General features: G+C 38.2%; 1 protein-coding gene across 1 annotated transcript; it reads right to left on the minus strand.

Moving 5' to 3' along the window:
* Positions 1-5,716: 5,716 nt before the first annotated feature.
* Positions 5,717-8,453, minus strand: LOC114457658 (thyroxine 5-deiodinase-like). The gene has a single exon (XM_028439659.1). It carries the CDS (start codon positions 8,054-8,056, stop codon positions 7,247-7,249), a length of 810 nt encoding a protein of 269 aa, XP_028295460.1. The 5' UTR covers positions 8,057-8,453; the 3' UTR covers positions 5,717-7,246.
* Between the last annotated feature and the right edge of the window lie 7,368 nt (positions 8,454-15,821).

The following is a 15,821-nucleotide window of genomic DNA, read 5'->3' on the forward strand; positions in this document are numbered from 1 at the left end:
ATGCGATTTAAAAACGGCATAATATATCATTAAAAACAGACCATTATTACAGTGCCACAGAACTGTGCGTCAAACACCCTTCTGAACAGGTGAGTCTTTAGTTTTGCTTTGAACAGAGGCAGGTCTTTGTCACGTAACAAAGAGCTGCAACGAGTTCCAGAGTTTTGGACCTGCCACAGCAGAAGCACGATCGGCCCACTGTTTGAAATGTGACCTGGGCACCTTGAGCAGGTGGCAATAGGCAGAACGTAGGGCTCTGCTCAGCTGGTGAGGGGTCAAAGTCTCACATAAATACACAGGTGCGAGGCCGTGGATGGAACCGAAAACAAAAAGCAAAAGTTTGTACTGGATTCTGAAAACCGGGAGCCAATGTAGGGAGTAAAGGACAGGTGTGATATGGTCATGTTTGCGATTGTCGATGAGGAGCAGGGCAGCAGCAGCATTTTACACAAGCTGTAATATGTGTATGCAGGTCTGATTGTGTCCAAAATACAGTGCATGGCAGTAATCCAATCATGAGCTGATGAATGCATGAATAAGTTTGGCGTAACCAAGAGGTAGATTTGGAGATCATCTGCATACATGTAAAAGGACTATGGCTAGCAATGACTGAACCCAGGGGCAACATGTAAAGTGAAAATAAAACTGGACCTGAAATGGAACCCTGTGGCACACCAGAGGACAGAGAGGCTGTGGGGGAGGAAAAGTCATTGATAACAATGGAAAAAGTACATTAAGTAGGACCTGAACCACTGCAGCGCGGGTCCCTGAAGGCCCACCTGCTGGGCCAGGCGGGTCATGAGGATGGAGTGGTCCACCGTATCAAATGCTGCAGTGAGGTCCAGCATCACCAACAATACTGGTTTTTTTTTTTTTTTAGAGTCCAGAGACAACAGGATGTCTTTTTGCACTTTCAGTCGTGCAGACTCAGCGTTGTGGCGTTTTCCTGAAGCGCGACTGGAATTTTTCAAAAATGTTATTCTGGTCTAGAAATGAATGTAACTGATTGAATACAAGTTTCTCAAGGATTTTAGAGTGAATAGACAGATGGGGCGCAGGTCTAAACTTGGACAAAACCACTGGGTCGAGGTTGGGTTTTTAATCAGTGGCTTGACCACAGCCTGCTTAAAAACAGTTGGAACAAACCCTGACCTCAGGCAGCTGTTGAAGAATGGGAGGAGACATGGCCCTACTGTGTCAAAAACCTGTTTGAGCATCTTGGATGGAAGAATGTCGAGAGGACAGCTGGTGGGTCTCAACCTTTGGACAACCACAGAGGATGAGAGAGTGACACAGGCTCAAACACAATCAAGACATCTTGTGGACATCTGATGAAGGCATGTTTGCTAGACTAGACACAGCACTATTAATACTTTGTCTAACTGCAGCCGCTTTATCAACAAAGAAATGGAGGAAATCTTCACTGGTTGATTTGGTCACATTTTTAAAAACACTGCCGGTGGGATTTGTAACTGATTGCATTGTGTTGCACAACACATGGGGACGGTTGCCGTTAGTAGAGATGACATTTGACAAATATTTACGTTTTGCTTTTTTGCCTGCATTTCGTTTGGAGAGTTGGAGGAACGTAAACAACGACTGGAAAAGAAAGCTCGAGGAGATACGGAAAAAAAGGACAGTGAGGAGGAGTAACAACAGGAACAATGACTGCAGACGAGAAAACATCACATAAAAAAGGACAAAAAAAAAAAAAAAACGTCAATGAAAAGATGAAATTATGAAGAAGATGAGAATGTTTGACAAGGGAAGAAACGAGGTTTGATGTAAAATTATCTGTGTTCAAATCAGGGGACGGATCTGGATAAGCATAATGCTTTTTTCCGTCACCCTTTCCGGCATGCAAAAGGACAAAAAAAAAAAACAAAAAAAAAAAACAATGATGTGATTTTGCTCTGAATGTCAAAATGAATTTCTGTGATTGCAACCATGTCAAAAATGAACTGAATAAATAAATAAATAAATAAATAAAAGCTGTCTAAGGATCCCGAGAAATACATGCAGCTTATCCTTTTTCCACCTGCGTTCTGCCTGCCTACAGTGCCCCCTCAGGGTACGAGTGTCATTTAACCAGGGGTCTGGTTTGGGTTTGTTGGACCTTTGCATGAAAGGGGAATGGTGTCTAAAATGTCAGAGCAGGTGGAATAGAATGAGGAGAGGAACTCCTCCAGACACAGAGGAGAAGGCAATCCATCCTGAGTATTTAAACTGGAGTTCATACATGCCTCAACAAACTCTCCACCAAGTTATTTTTGAATAATATGTTATGGTGTCAGGTGTGACACTCTGTGGTGTCTTTCACCCCCCCACCCACCCCCCCGCTGTCGATGGCCAGAAAACGGCACTTGCAACTTTCGCTGCCTCCAACCCGGTGGCAGTCTCGCAGCTCTGTTCTCGCAGTAATATGTACTGCTTTACAGCAGCCCAATGCACACTAAAGCTAGGCTATCACCAGCACCGTGGCTGGTGACAGTTGTCTACAAATTAACTTTTACCAAAGTTATATCATGGCGGAGCCAGCGAAAAAAAAAAAAAAAAAAAAAAAAAAAAATGCAGAGAAGACCTTTGTCCAAGGAACGAAGCAGCTCCATGCAGTGACAGCTCAGCAGCAGCGCACAGTAAACACACACACTGTCGTCACGGCAACAGGCACGCGCACACACTCGCAACCCGGTGCTCCATCAGGCAGCACACACACAAATGTCCATCTATCTATCCATCCATTTTCAGAGCTGCACATCACACATTTCCATACTCCCTTCCGTATTACTCCGTATTACTTGTCTCTCTTCCTCATACTGTTCACATGGTCACATGGGACTATGTGTTAAAGCACCCTTAGTGTCACTGTTCTATTAGGATTTTTCAGTGATCGGTTGCTACCATCTTGGGAGACAAGGGTGCGCATGTAGCTGTGGGGTTGGGCAGGCGGCGGTGGGGTGTGGAGTGTTTACGACATTGACAAAACCAAAAGTGACCTTTAGGGGGAGCACTAAGCGCAAGTTACTTAGTTCTGCTTTAACATCATAACTGTTTTTCAGGAAATGTACTTTGATCTCTGGACATGTTTCGACTGTCAGCTGCCAGTTTTCTTCAGAGGCGTCTGCTGAAACATGTCAGAAGGTCAAAGTACATCTCGTGAAAAACGGTTGTCTGAATAAATTTTAAGCTTAACATATTATTTAAAAAGACGACAAAGAGAACTTGCTGGAATTATTGCAAGGAATCAGCAGACGCCTGTGAAGAAGACGCGCAGTTGACAGTCAAAACATGTCATGAGATAAATATCTGAATAAATGAAACCTTAACAGATGATGTTAATGAGCCAATCAGAATAGGAAGTCATTTAAGAGACAATAGTGGTTCATCAAATGAAAATATACTTTATTTAAAAAATATTATTAAATCAATAGATTTAAACAAGATGTCAGAAGAGGACAACAACCCCTCGAACGTTGCATAATATGTCTCTAAGTGCATATGTTCTCAGAAGCTTGACACACTGGGTTTGACGGTAAAGAGTAATTTTAAAGGTGGGCGGAGTTTAAACGTTCAAACAAACTTAAGAGGATTTGAATATTCAGCCCAACTGAGACGTGCATCATCACTTTGCATGTACCTCAGAGTGGAAAGTTTTTCATTTGTGTTCCTAAACAAGCACGCGCACACACAACGCACATAAATGCTCTGTGCGTTAACCCCGCCCACTGTAGTTCCTTGTATAGTGTGAGAGAGCACTTTAACTGGAGTCAATGGGACAATGAACATAGGATTCCTCACAGTATTACTGTATATTGTCTGGTGCCACTGGTTCTGTGATGTAATACAGCTCCACACAGTGTGTCATCGCTGTTCAAAGCCTCACTGTAATGGGCTGTTATGTAACACTGTACATCCACCCTATAGAAAACAGGTTCCTAAAGCTTTGCATTCTGGGAGATGGATTAGAGCGAACAAGTCATTTAGTGCTTGCTTTAAGGATTGTTTTTAAGTTAAAAAAAAAAAGGCATATTTTTGCTTGATACAAGATTGTGTGATTGAATTTTGCTTTTTTCTATTTGTAGTGTGTCTTTGGATGAACAAAGTCATGAAAAAGGAGCAAAATAGAGGTTTATTGCTTTACAGTATTGTCATTTACAGCTTTTTTATTATTTTTTTTTACAGTTAGGCCTACAGTGTAAATTTCACTTAAGAAAACGGTCTTTGGTCAAAGATCGTTGATGGACTCTCTAACCCTCCTCTGATTCCTGCTTATCTAAACCTGACCTGTTTAGAGGAGCACAGCATGGCTGCTTATCTAGCAGAGAAACTGTCAGACGTGCAGGTTACGTGTCAGCTCCTCAGGCTTTTTGCTTTATACATCGCAGCACAACATGAATACTTTAAGGATGCACATAGCTGTGGAGCACATATATGTCGGGATGTATGGGAAGAAAAGTGAAGCATGATGAGAGTTGAATACATTAAACCCCACGGCAAGGGTCTCCTGGGATGTGCTGCACTCGTCATGCTCTTTTTACAGTGCAGCCCCTATATGAGGAAGATTAGCTTCATGCATATGTTAATTAATCTGGTTTATTTAAAGAGGATGCTTCATTATCAATGGTGTAACGTGATCAGTCGTTTTTGGATACATGTTGTTATTAAAGAAAATATTTAGTATTCTTGTTAAATATAAGCAATACTGGTTTTTTTTTTTTTTTTTTCTTTCTAAGATTCAGATTCGCTAACATCTGGGAATTGAAAATCAGTTCAATGTATGTAAGACACACTTGCTGATTATCTTAGATTGACATCATTTCTCAGTGGTTCCAATTAAAATAAAAAAAAATATGTCTCTCAGTTGCTATTTGAATATTCTCTAATATGTTTGGAAAGCTACTATGGCTCTTTCTCTTTAATTAGACTCAGTATCCAATCAAAATCCTGCTATTTTTTTTTTTTTTTTTTTTTTTTTTACCTCCTAAAAGTGTATAATAGTACCATTAATATGCATCATCAACATATCATTTTTGATCCCCCAACCCCTTAATGATTTACCATATTTTAATTTGCTACATTAGGCCCTATATGTTGCATTTTTAAGCTGACTAAAAAAAGCTTTTATGCTTAACAATTTTTTTTTTTTTTCTTGCTTTTTGCTCCTCAGGTGTTTTAGGTTTTAGTGATACTTTCATGGACCCACTCCAAAAACAGATATTGAGTTTCAACAAGGAAAGCATGCAGTGATTCCAAACCCCTTTTTGTCCCTTGAAGACCCCTTTTTGCCAAATCATGCGTAGCCCCTCTTTGTCTCCTAAGTACATACTTTATAATTTAATGTGGTTTCATTTGTTTCTTGGCAAACTCTACGAATAGAAACTCCATCCTGTCTCTCTAACATTGGTTACCGAAGGCTAAATCTACTCAAAATGTGTTTTAACAAAGATAAATAAACTTTTATGACTACTTCATAAGTAAATACAGTTTCTGTTGTAAAATATAACTAATGTATTTATTCTTAATGTTAGAAGTGTGATTAAATCAGTTCTACAGCATAAATCAATCGTGTTTCCAAAAATTACAAGAAAATACAGTATTTTATGGAGCAATAGTGTTGTTAGTTTAAGGTAAATGTGTCTAAAAATAATAGGAAAACGTTTTGAGTTTCTTTCTTGTCTTTTTTTGAATGAATTGAGAACTGTTTCTGGGTGTCCTTTGCAATGTGCTCCTGTACCCCTAGGAGTACATGTACCCCTGGTTGGGAATCACTAAATTATGATCAAAATAAAAAATAAAAGATTTTTTCTTCTTGGGTAAATAAAAGTGTTCACAGTGCGTTTTTGTTGCGTAGTCAACATGACATCATCAGTGGGTGATCTGACGCATTTATTCATACCATTTGTTCACATTTGTTTTTTTTTTTTTTTTTTTACATCATTTGGCAGAATGAGCACATGAGAGGAGGAGAAACGTCCTGCAGCCGGTGTCGGAAACATCAGTGTCAGTCTCCTGGTTTGAAACCCTATAGAAACCGAACTTCACAAAGACACCGGAGTGAGAGCTTCACCAGAACACACACGCACGCACATACACAAAGGGGGGTCGACTATTGTATAAAAAGTCTAAAGTGATCGTCAGTTGCACCTCATTCAAAGATCAAGCCACGTCATTGATAAAGAGATAAACATTAAAGGTTGTGACATGCACAATGTTCTGATGTCAGTGGGACTAATCAACATCGTGTGCCATTCAGGGAGTCCTTTCTTTTATATATATTTATATATATTATTTCCCTTATAGCAGCATCTTCAGAATGATATATAACAAGTGTCAAAGTCAAGACCTGGGAGCCTAATCTGGCCCTTCAGAGCATCCAGTTTGGCTCGCAGCATGAAGGAAAAAGTAAAAAATGACAGCGAAAACAAAAATTATTGTGTAAATTACCAAATAACCCAGTTGCAGATGGACAAATTCAGCAGTTTTATGAAAATTTACCATATTTTTAGGGGGATAGCATGTTTCCTTTGTTTATACCACATGAATGCAGTCATTTTAAATGTCAAATTGTGGAAAGAACTCAGTGTTAAAACAAATCTTGCAATTTCTCACAAACAATGGCACAAAATGTAAACATTCATTATTGCGTAAATGACCAAATAATCCAGTTGTCGATGGACGAATTCAGCAATTTCATGAAACTCTGCTATATTTTTTTCTATATTATGCCATATTTTTCTTTGTTTATACAACATGTCAACAGTCATTTTTCATTTAAAATTGTGGAAAGAACTAATTTTTTTTTTTTTTTGTTTCACAAATCGAGCAATTTCTTACAAACAATAACACAAAAGAAAAACCATGAATTGTGTAAACCTTCGAATGATCCAGTTGTAGATGGAAAAATTCAGCAATTTAATGAAACTCTACTAAATGTTTAGGGGGCTTGCATGTTTTGCTTTGTTTATACCACATGAATGCAGTCATTTTTAATTTAAAACTGTGGAAAGCACCACCAATGCTTGCAGAAATCTAGCAATTTCTCACAAACGATGGCACAAAATCAAGATTTGGAACTGATATTGAAAACTATGGCACAATAATGTTAAAATTGTTCTTTTTTTAATAATCTGTGGCCCATTTGAGATCAAACTGGTCCGTTTTTGGCCCCTGAACTAAATTGAGTTTGACATCCCTGATATATATATATATATATATATATATAAAGAACCAAAAAAGCAGATGGACTCTATACATGGAGCACTGTAGTTTGTGAGTCCAGCAGTCCGACCCGGTACTGCTCTAGCCAATGTCTGAGTTCAGAGATCCGGTATCCTTCTGGACCCCTGCCCCCCTGGTACACCACCCGTTCATCCCTCACGATGTAAAGTCTTTCAAAGTAAGCTCCGTACGCAGCGTTGGATGAATTGTCCATAGTATCCACCACCACGTTACTGCCTGGAACCTCCGCCAGCATCAGCCTGGCAGCCCCCAGTCTCTCCTCCAGGCACCGGTGCTTGGGGATCTGGTACGGAGCGTCCGTGCTCACCCATCCGTCCGACGGATGCGCCTCCTCGATGTACACAACTAAGAAGTCCGCAATGTCTTCATACTGCCTCACGACGCGCTGAAACGCAGCCAGACGCGTCATGAACGGAGGTCAGGAGCAGCTGCCAAAGTTGAGGATCAGAGGTCTTTTGCCTCTCATGCAGTCCAGGATCCGGACCGGCCTGCGCTCCTGGACCAGCACCACCTCCGTGTTGGGCGCAACGCGTCCGAGGTGCGCGGATTTGAGAAAGTCCAGTTTCTGTCCGTACCACACGGCCCTGAGAGACTCCAAGGTGAACATCTTATTGGAGTCCGACACGCACACCGGCGGGTCCTCCGGGCTGTCCAGCTGGCTCTGACCCATTTTCAACAACACTTTTCTCCTGATGCACAAGAAATCCAGCAGCCAGAGCATGACGGCGGCCAGCAGGAACCGGGGCAGCAGCATCAGGCACAGGGCGGCGTGCTTCAGCGCCCTCGCCGTTTGGACACCACCGGAATCATCCATCATCTTCCTTCCCCCCCCCTTTGCCCAGGTTCACTCACCTTTATCCATCGCAGAGAAAGTATCTGACGCACAGCTCTAGCTCTGGTTTTATAGGACCAGGGCTACAGCTGGATTTGAATAATGTAGAAACAACACGCCTCCGGTACCCGCGCCCGCCCACTCACATGGTGGGGATTACCTTCTCTCAACTCCAGGGAGAGAGAGGACAGAAGGATCCTCGAAGGTGTTGGTGTCCAAATCCACCTGTTTATCCAAATACGCACGACCCAAGCGACGCGCGCTTTGCTCCAGCTCCGTTTTCCGGTGGATCTGAGGCGCTGTCACGCGTTTTACAGACGGTGTGGGAAGCGCTCAGCTGGTCCCGAGAAGCCGGCAAAACATTGACTTCTTCCTGCCTGTGAGTGATCTCATCGGCGTGTAGTCCCTCCCGCAGCCGCCAAACTGTGCTGCTCTCATAGTAAGAGGCAGAGGATGAGTCACTGCTGGAGGACTGGGAACAGCTACAAACTGGCCTCAGTCATCCAGCGGTGACTCATTCCCAGTCTCAGTCTCTTATATTACAACAAAAAAAATGAGACTCATTCTGGGAATTTCTTATTTAAACTGTGTATTTATTCATTTGATTTAACACGTTTTGATTAAAAAAAAAAACCCATTGGATTGTGTTATTTTAGCCATTCAAGGAGAGAGTATTCACCAAAGATAGACCTTATAAACACCATGGGAAATTCAATTTAATTCGGGAGGGGATCCAGATTAATTGGCTGATTGTGGATCAGTTGGGGAAAAAAAAATAAAAAATAAATAATAATAATAATAAAAAAAATAAATAAATATATATATATATCCCTCATCATTGGCCACATTCAAAAAATTCACATCTTGGTTCCAGAGGTTGTGATTAGGGCTGGGCGACATCATATGGACCAAAACTCGTATCACAATATATATTTTTTTTTTTTTTTCTCAAAATGGAAATAAACAATATTGATCTCTATTTTTACCTCAATAATCTTTATTTTAAATTTTATTTATTCACAGAATAAAATTACAAAACCGACTCCACCCCCCCAGCCCATCGTAACCACTCCCCCACAACCACAATCATCCACACATTCATAGTGTTGTGACAGGAACGTTAATTAGAAATAGAAAAGGAGCCCAAAGCGAACAAATTAATGACATAACAGAATGAAAAATAAAATAAAATCAATAAAGAAAATGCAAAACAAATATAACGAAACAAATGGCACACCTTTAAGGAAGTACACCTAATAACCAGTGTTGGGAGTAACTAGTTATTTTTGTAATATATTCCTTTTTTAAGTAATTATTTGAGAAAAAAAAAAAAAGATGATCATTATAGTTCTGGACCAAAAGTAACTCAAAGTAGTGTAACTCAGTTACACTAAAAAAAAACAGTAATAATGTAATACAAATATATAACATTTTTATCCCAGTCACTAGTAATATTAATATATTAGAACAACTTACCCAACACTGGTAATAACTATATCTCTAACTCCAGTAAGCAGACATTCTATTTGTTTTCATGCTCAGTTATTCTGGTGTTATTTGTTACTATCATTTATTCTAACATATACTGATGCTAAACTCTATTCTTAGTGTTTCATACATAAAATTAATATAGTTTTAGCTGTAGAAAGACACATTTTACCCAGCAGGATAATCATGCTCAAAAACTGTGGACATTTACCCTCAAAAACACATAAACTTTTCTGTGGTGTGATTCACAAAATAATATCCATAGACCTTAACCATGACTGTACACTGACCCAAAACTTAGCCACATGTGGACAAAAATAAAACAAAAATCAAGTTTTACCAGAAAGACAATTTAGGGTTAAATTTGCTGATACAAAATGTCACACAGGCACATTTATTAAGAAACCGCTGCACAATATGTGTCACTTTTGGCTTTTTCTCCTACTGTATTAGAGACAGCACGTGTGAGTGAGTTCTGTTGTGTGGATGTTTAGGTGATGGTCTGGGTTAGGACACGTATCAATCTACTGTGGTTCTAAAAAGTAACGAAAACAGCAACTCCTAAAACGAGTGTTTTAATGCAAAATAAGCTATAAAATATAAATCTCAGAAATATGGAAGAAATATGATACAGAACACTGTTTGACTGTACTCTGAGAATAATATAAAATTCTTGTACGATGAGTTTTTTACTGTGTGATTGTATAAATAAAAACAAGTTAAAACATTTATAGATATATCTTGATTTAAGGCGATATTCTCATTTAAGATACATCAAGTTTTGTATTTTGGCGATATAGGAAATCACGATATATTGCCCAGCACTAGTTGCAGCAGACTTTTATGTTGTCTGTCATTTTGACTAGTGCAGTGTTTTTCAACCTTAGGGTCGAGACCACCTGGAATTAAAATGGTTTCCCCTGAAATGTCAATTTTTTTCTCCTTGTCTGCATTTGTTGAAAGTCAACACTATATATAGTGACATTTTTTTTGTGACAGCAATGCATGTTTTGTTATTTTTATTACATAAATGAGTTTATTTTAGTATAAAATATCTGAGGTGGCACACTTCATTATCAAATATTAATTCTAGAAAGAAAAAAAAAATGTCTTTGGGGTGGTCGGCCATATGTGATATCAAAATAGGGGCGTGATTTGAAAAATGTTGGTAACCTCTGGACTAGTGAGGGGGTCAAAAATATCCAGTCAGATTGCTATTGATAGATTGATGATTTCTGTTTATTTTTAATTGATATTCAGTTTGAACAAACCTTTTCTCTGCAGTGACAAAAACCACAGACTGTGGCCTATAGTGACATATGATCCATAAATGTACATATAATATGAACACTTCCCTTCAGCCAAAAAATAATAATCAGGGAATTTTTCTCCAAGAGAAATTATCAGCAATCCTGTATCCACAGCATATCTATATAATATGCTCACTCCTAGTGGTCAGGGGTGTGAATTACAATCTGTCAGAGTGTCAGATGGACTTCATACTAAAGTTTACAGTGACGTTTAAAAAAAAAAAAAAAAAAAACAGTCAACGACAGAAAATATTCAGTAAACGAACGCGACCCCTTCTTGGTTTGTAATTTGACGCATGTTTAGGTTGGTTTCTCACTTACTCGACCAAGTTTCATCCGGATCAGATCTGGATTGTACATTTTACTGGGATTTTTCCCCCCAAAAATGTGGTTGGCCATACATTTTGACCTACTGTATTGTCATTAATGGCCATAGAAGTTTCTTACAAGCCTTTAAAGTGTAAATAATCATTGTACCATCACCAATATAACTGTGAATATCTAGCAAAGAGGATTCCTGGCGTTTAGGGTTGCGATTTATTTTGCGAACGCATTCCACTCTGTTAGAAATTTTAATAACAAACTCCATCTTTAGATTGTTTAAATGTATTCATCATATTTAATAGTTATCTTCTGTTCTATACAGTGTACACCAACATCAGAGGTGTAAAGAGTACTGATATGTCCTACTCAAGTAGAAGTACTATTACTTGATTGAAATTGTACTCAAGTACAAGTCATACATACGTTTATTTTTGGTAATAAATCTTGCCACGGTTCCCTTGGGTACAGTAAAATTATGTTTAATCTGATGTGATGCATTTGATTGTTGTCTGGTCATTTCATTTTTTATAGTTTCAACAGTGTCTGTTGATCATTTTAAAACTAAAAAGAATCTACTCAGTAACGGTTGGATATAGAAATGTAACAAACGACTTTACTTCCTTTAAATAGTAGTTAAGTACAAGTAGAATTTCTGATTTAGAAATATACTCGTACAAGTACTCGATTACAGTAACGTGAGTACTTGTAATCCATTACTTTCACCTCTGATATCTAGTGTGGTAAAGAGCATTTTTTTGGTGCTTAGGTTTATTTGTTTTGCAAATGCATTCCTCTCTGTTTTAATAGAAATTCTAATAAATCAGTCAATCCTTAGTTTAATTTTAATCAACATATTTTATCGTCATCTTCTGTTCTCTACACAAACGGTTCAAATCCAAAATAAGACCAAATAAGTGACTCTATCTGCCTTGCCGCAGTTGCTGATCAGTACATGTGACTGGTGGGATGTGTTTTCCCATGCCAGCGTGTGTCCTACCATCCGTTTCATCTCCCCCCTCCCCTCGGTGTGTGTGCGTGTGTATGATTTCCTTTTGTTTATTGTGGATTGGGTCTCTTTGTGTGTGTCTTCCACTTCATTAGACCCTTGCCAGGTGACCATGTTCAGCCCATGTTGCCTGTTTATGTCCCCTCCTCTGCTACCAAAACAACACTGACCCACCAGCACCCGTGTGTCCTGGTTCCATATGTCCCTAATCAATGGAAACAGGCCAAATCCTCTATGTAACATCAAAGACCACACGCTCAACTCTTTCCATTGCCCTATGGAACCGCTTTGATGCTCACACGCCATTCGTTGGCGACTTAGTGGGTGATTAGGGTCAGTGCTGGCATCCGGCCTGCTATGTGGCAGGCTTATAATTGACTTCAACCCATGTTATTCCAAACACATTGTGATCCAAATTAGCTTTAGCTGTTGGATACGTGGAAAATATTCTTTTTGAAAAGCAAATTACATCCAGTTATCCAGGTAATAATTGAATTCAAGTCAACTTTATTCATATAGCGCCAACACAACAATAGTAATTACAAAGCGATATCAAAATATAAAATTTTTAAGAGAAAAAGAAAAAAAAAAACAACAAATCCACAAGTATCAGCAATAGGGAGAAAAAAAACTCCCTCTTAACAGGTAGAAATCTCCAGCAGAACCAGGTTCAGAGGTGGCATCCATCTGCTTTGACTGGTTGGGGTTAGTGGACATGAAGAGGAGAATAGAACAGGATAGAGAGAGAGAACATCAGAGTGTCCCTGACTAGTTGAGCCGTGAACCACAGATCAGGAACTCCAGCGTCAAGACACCTGAAACAAAAAAGAGAGAGAAAAGCGAGGAGAAGGCACTGACTGCAGAAAAACATGATCCAGCATTAGCAGGTCTGCCTGGATGGAAACACCTGGTGCTAAACTATGTGTGAGTGGAATGAGAATGAAATGGTGTGTAAGCAGTGTGGTGGGTATACAATGAGCATCAGAAGTGGGGGATTGACTACAACCCAGCACGACTGTGTCTGACTGGACATCACCCATAGAGGACTGTGTGTAGAGAGAGGGTTGTGTTTGAATGTAGTCTTAGTTTTTAGTTCCTATTTTTAGGTTTAGGGCTTTGTTCTGTAGATATGGATCATTATTCATGGTTTCTTTTTTTAACATGCTATAATTAAATGTCCAATAGCTCCTATTTACCCATAATAAAATATATTCAAGGTCAACTTTCTCAAAGCCTATTTTTGAGGAACAACCAGTTTTAGAACATCTGATTTCAACTTAATCTAAATCTAACAATAACACAAGCAAGTACGTAAGCGATGAGACAAATCAGATATAAATAACTGGGACACTCAGATTAACACTAAAAAAGCCAGTTTTAGAGCAAAATGCACAAAATCTAAATCAATAGCAATTAACAATAATTCTATTTTAAATATTAAAATTAATACACATTAAACAACTCATACATTTGTATTGTTTTAAATCAACAGTAAATGTCATCTTTAACTAACTATAATAACTGATCGTTTAATTTCTAAATCTAATAACAAAAATAAGTCACTATATTCACCACATTTAGACTGAGAGTAGCTCTAACTTGCAGCTGCTGCAAATGTCAGTGTCAGACTATGGGACTCTGGACTTTTTCTCATTTTTATTATAGATTATTATTGAGAAAGCTTGAATTCAACACCAATAAATTTCTCTTATATTTCTTGGTAGAATTCCCATTCCTTTTTGTTTATTTAAAATATATGTCGACTAGTTGGTGATAGAATCTACAAAGAGAAATGACACGACGGTTGCAGCCAATCATTAACGTTAGTTTGCCATTGACTGCGTTTTCATCATGTGACATGGTGGCATCAGCATGTTTTTTTTTTCCCCAGGGCCTCCTCGCACAAGCATGTCAGATACATGTATGTCAAATATGATCTGTCACTGAATGATCAGCGTTGCGCCCGCTGAGCCCTGTGTTACGACACTTTAACAAGCGTGTTTTTTTCAAATCGACATTGTTACCGTCTTATCTACAGTGACCAAAGAGCTAGTGAACCTGGTTTTGTAATGTCTTTTCGAACTAAAGATTTTCATTCAGCCAATGCTGATACTTGTGCCTAAACTTTAAAATCACAGTATTTTATAATATTACAGTCAACATATACTGTAACTGTATTAAAAACCAACACAGAGGGCAGAATGAGTCTGTAGGACAAAATCTAAACCCCTTGAAAAATGAAAAAATCCCAGTCACATCTAAATATATAGAATAAGGACACACACACACACACACACACACACATATATATATATATATATATATATATATATATTTATTTTAACATTTTGGGTATGGCAGTGGTTCCCAAACCTGCTGTACCCAACTTTGAAGAATGAAAAACTCCCCCATAGTCACAAAAATGTTTTTTTTTTTTTTTCTTTAAAAAGTGAGCTCTTTTTAAAAAAACTTAAATTCTAAACTTTTCTTCAAATTTCTTAAAAAAAAAATATATATAAAATGTTCATAGTTGCGTTTTGTTTACAATTTCTCATGCTCAAGGTTCAGCAAGGCCATTCTAGTGTAATTTGATTTAATTTTGAAATATTCCGATTCAAGGTAAAACATTGGATATATAAAGCAAACATGCACTTGTAATACAGATGCTTCTGATGATTCATTAGGAAATGTATTTACTCGATCTTGCTCGAAATATCAGAATTGTTTTTTTTTATTGCAGTACATTTACATATATGAGGAATTTGTCTTGGTGTATTGGTGCAAAATAAAAAAAAGAAGCTAAAATAACAAGTACTTAAATAAAATAAAATATGAGAAGCAATGTTCCATGTATGAAATAATTAAAACACAGAATGTACAAAGGGAGCATGGAAGAAAATACAGTACTTTCAAAGACCAGTGAGCACCTTTTTATACAAGCTTATTTTAACAGTTAATGCCTTTTTTTTAGTCCTGTCTTTTTTTAACAACAAGTAAGTGTTTTGTATTAATCCTTTAGCACTGGGTATCAAATGTAAAATGCATTACAAATAAAATGCATTATTATTAATAATAATTTAACGCATGTTGAACAGTTAGTCTTCACATTCCTGTGATGGTTTCTGAATGTGGGGCTGATGACAGTCTGTTATGTGTGGGAATGGGGGAGGGCAGGAACATTGTTCATAAAGGATGACTCAAAACTATATAAAATGACATGGAATAGCAATGGCAATGAATGCAGGGACACACATACAAGCATTGAACTGCTGTATTCTTTATTTTTCCCTCACAACATGGAAAGCAGAATGTTGTACTGCACAATTCCCTGTGGTGTCCTTGAATAGTCCGATGAATTCCTTGTTCCTTCTTTTCAACGTGCAAACAAATTCAAGATGTCGAGACTTTAGCATTATTTTCTGGCTTGTATTTGCATAGAAATTGACTTTAAATCAGCAGCCAGCAATGTACAGCGTTTGGTACGTTAGGGAGGTCAAAGTTGAACTGTTGGCTTACACTGGAGATTGGTTACTTTTTTATTACTGCAGCTCTCTACTAGAGTATTATAATTTATTATTGTCTTCAGATTCCTAAATTATAGATTGCACTTCTGCAAAAACAC

The sequence above is a fragment of the Gouania willdenowi genome, chromosome 24, assembly GCF_900634775.1.
Source record: "Gouania willdenowi chromosome 24, fGouWil2.1, whole genome shotgun sequence".
In the NCBI taxonomy this organism is placed as follows: Eukaryota; Metazoa; Chordata; class Actinopteri; order Blenniiformes; family Gobiesocidae; genus Gouania; species Gouania willdenowi.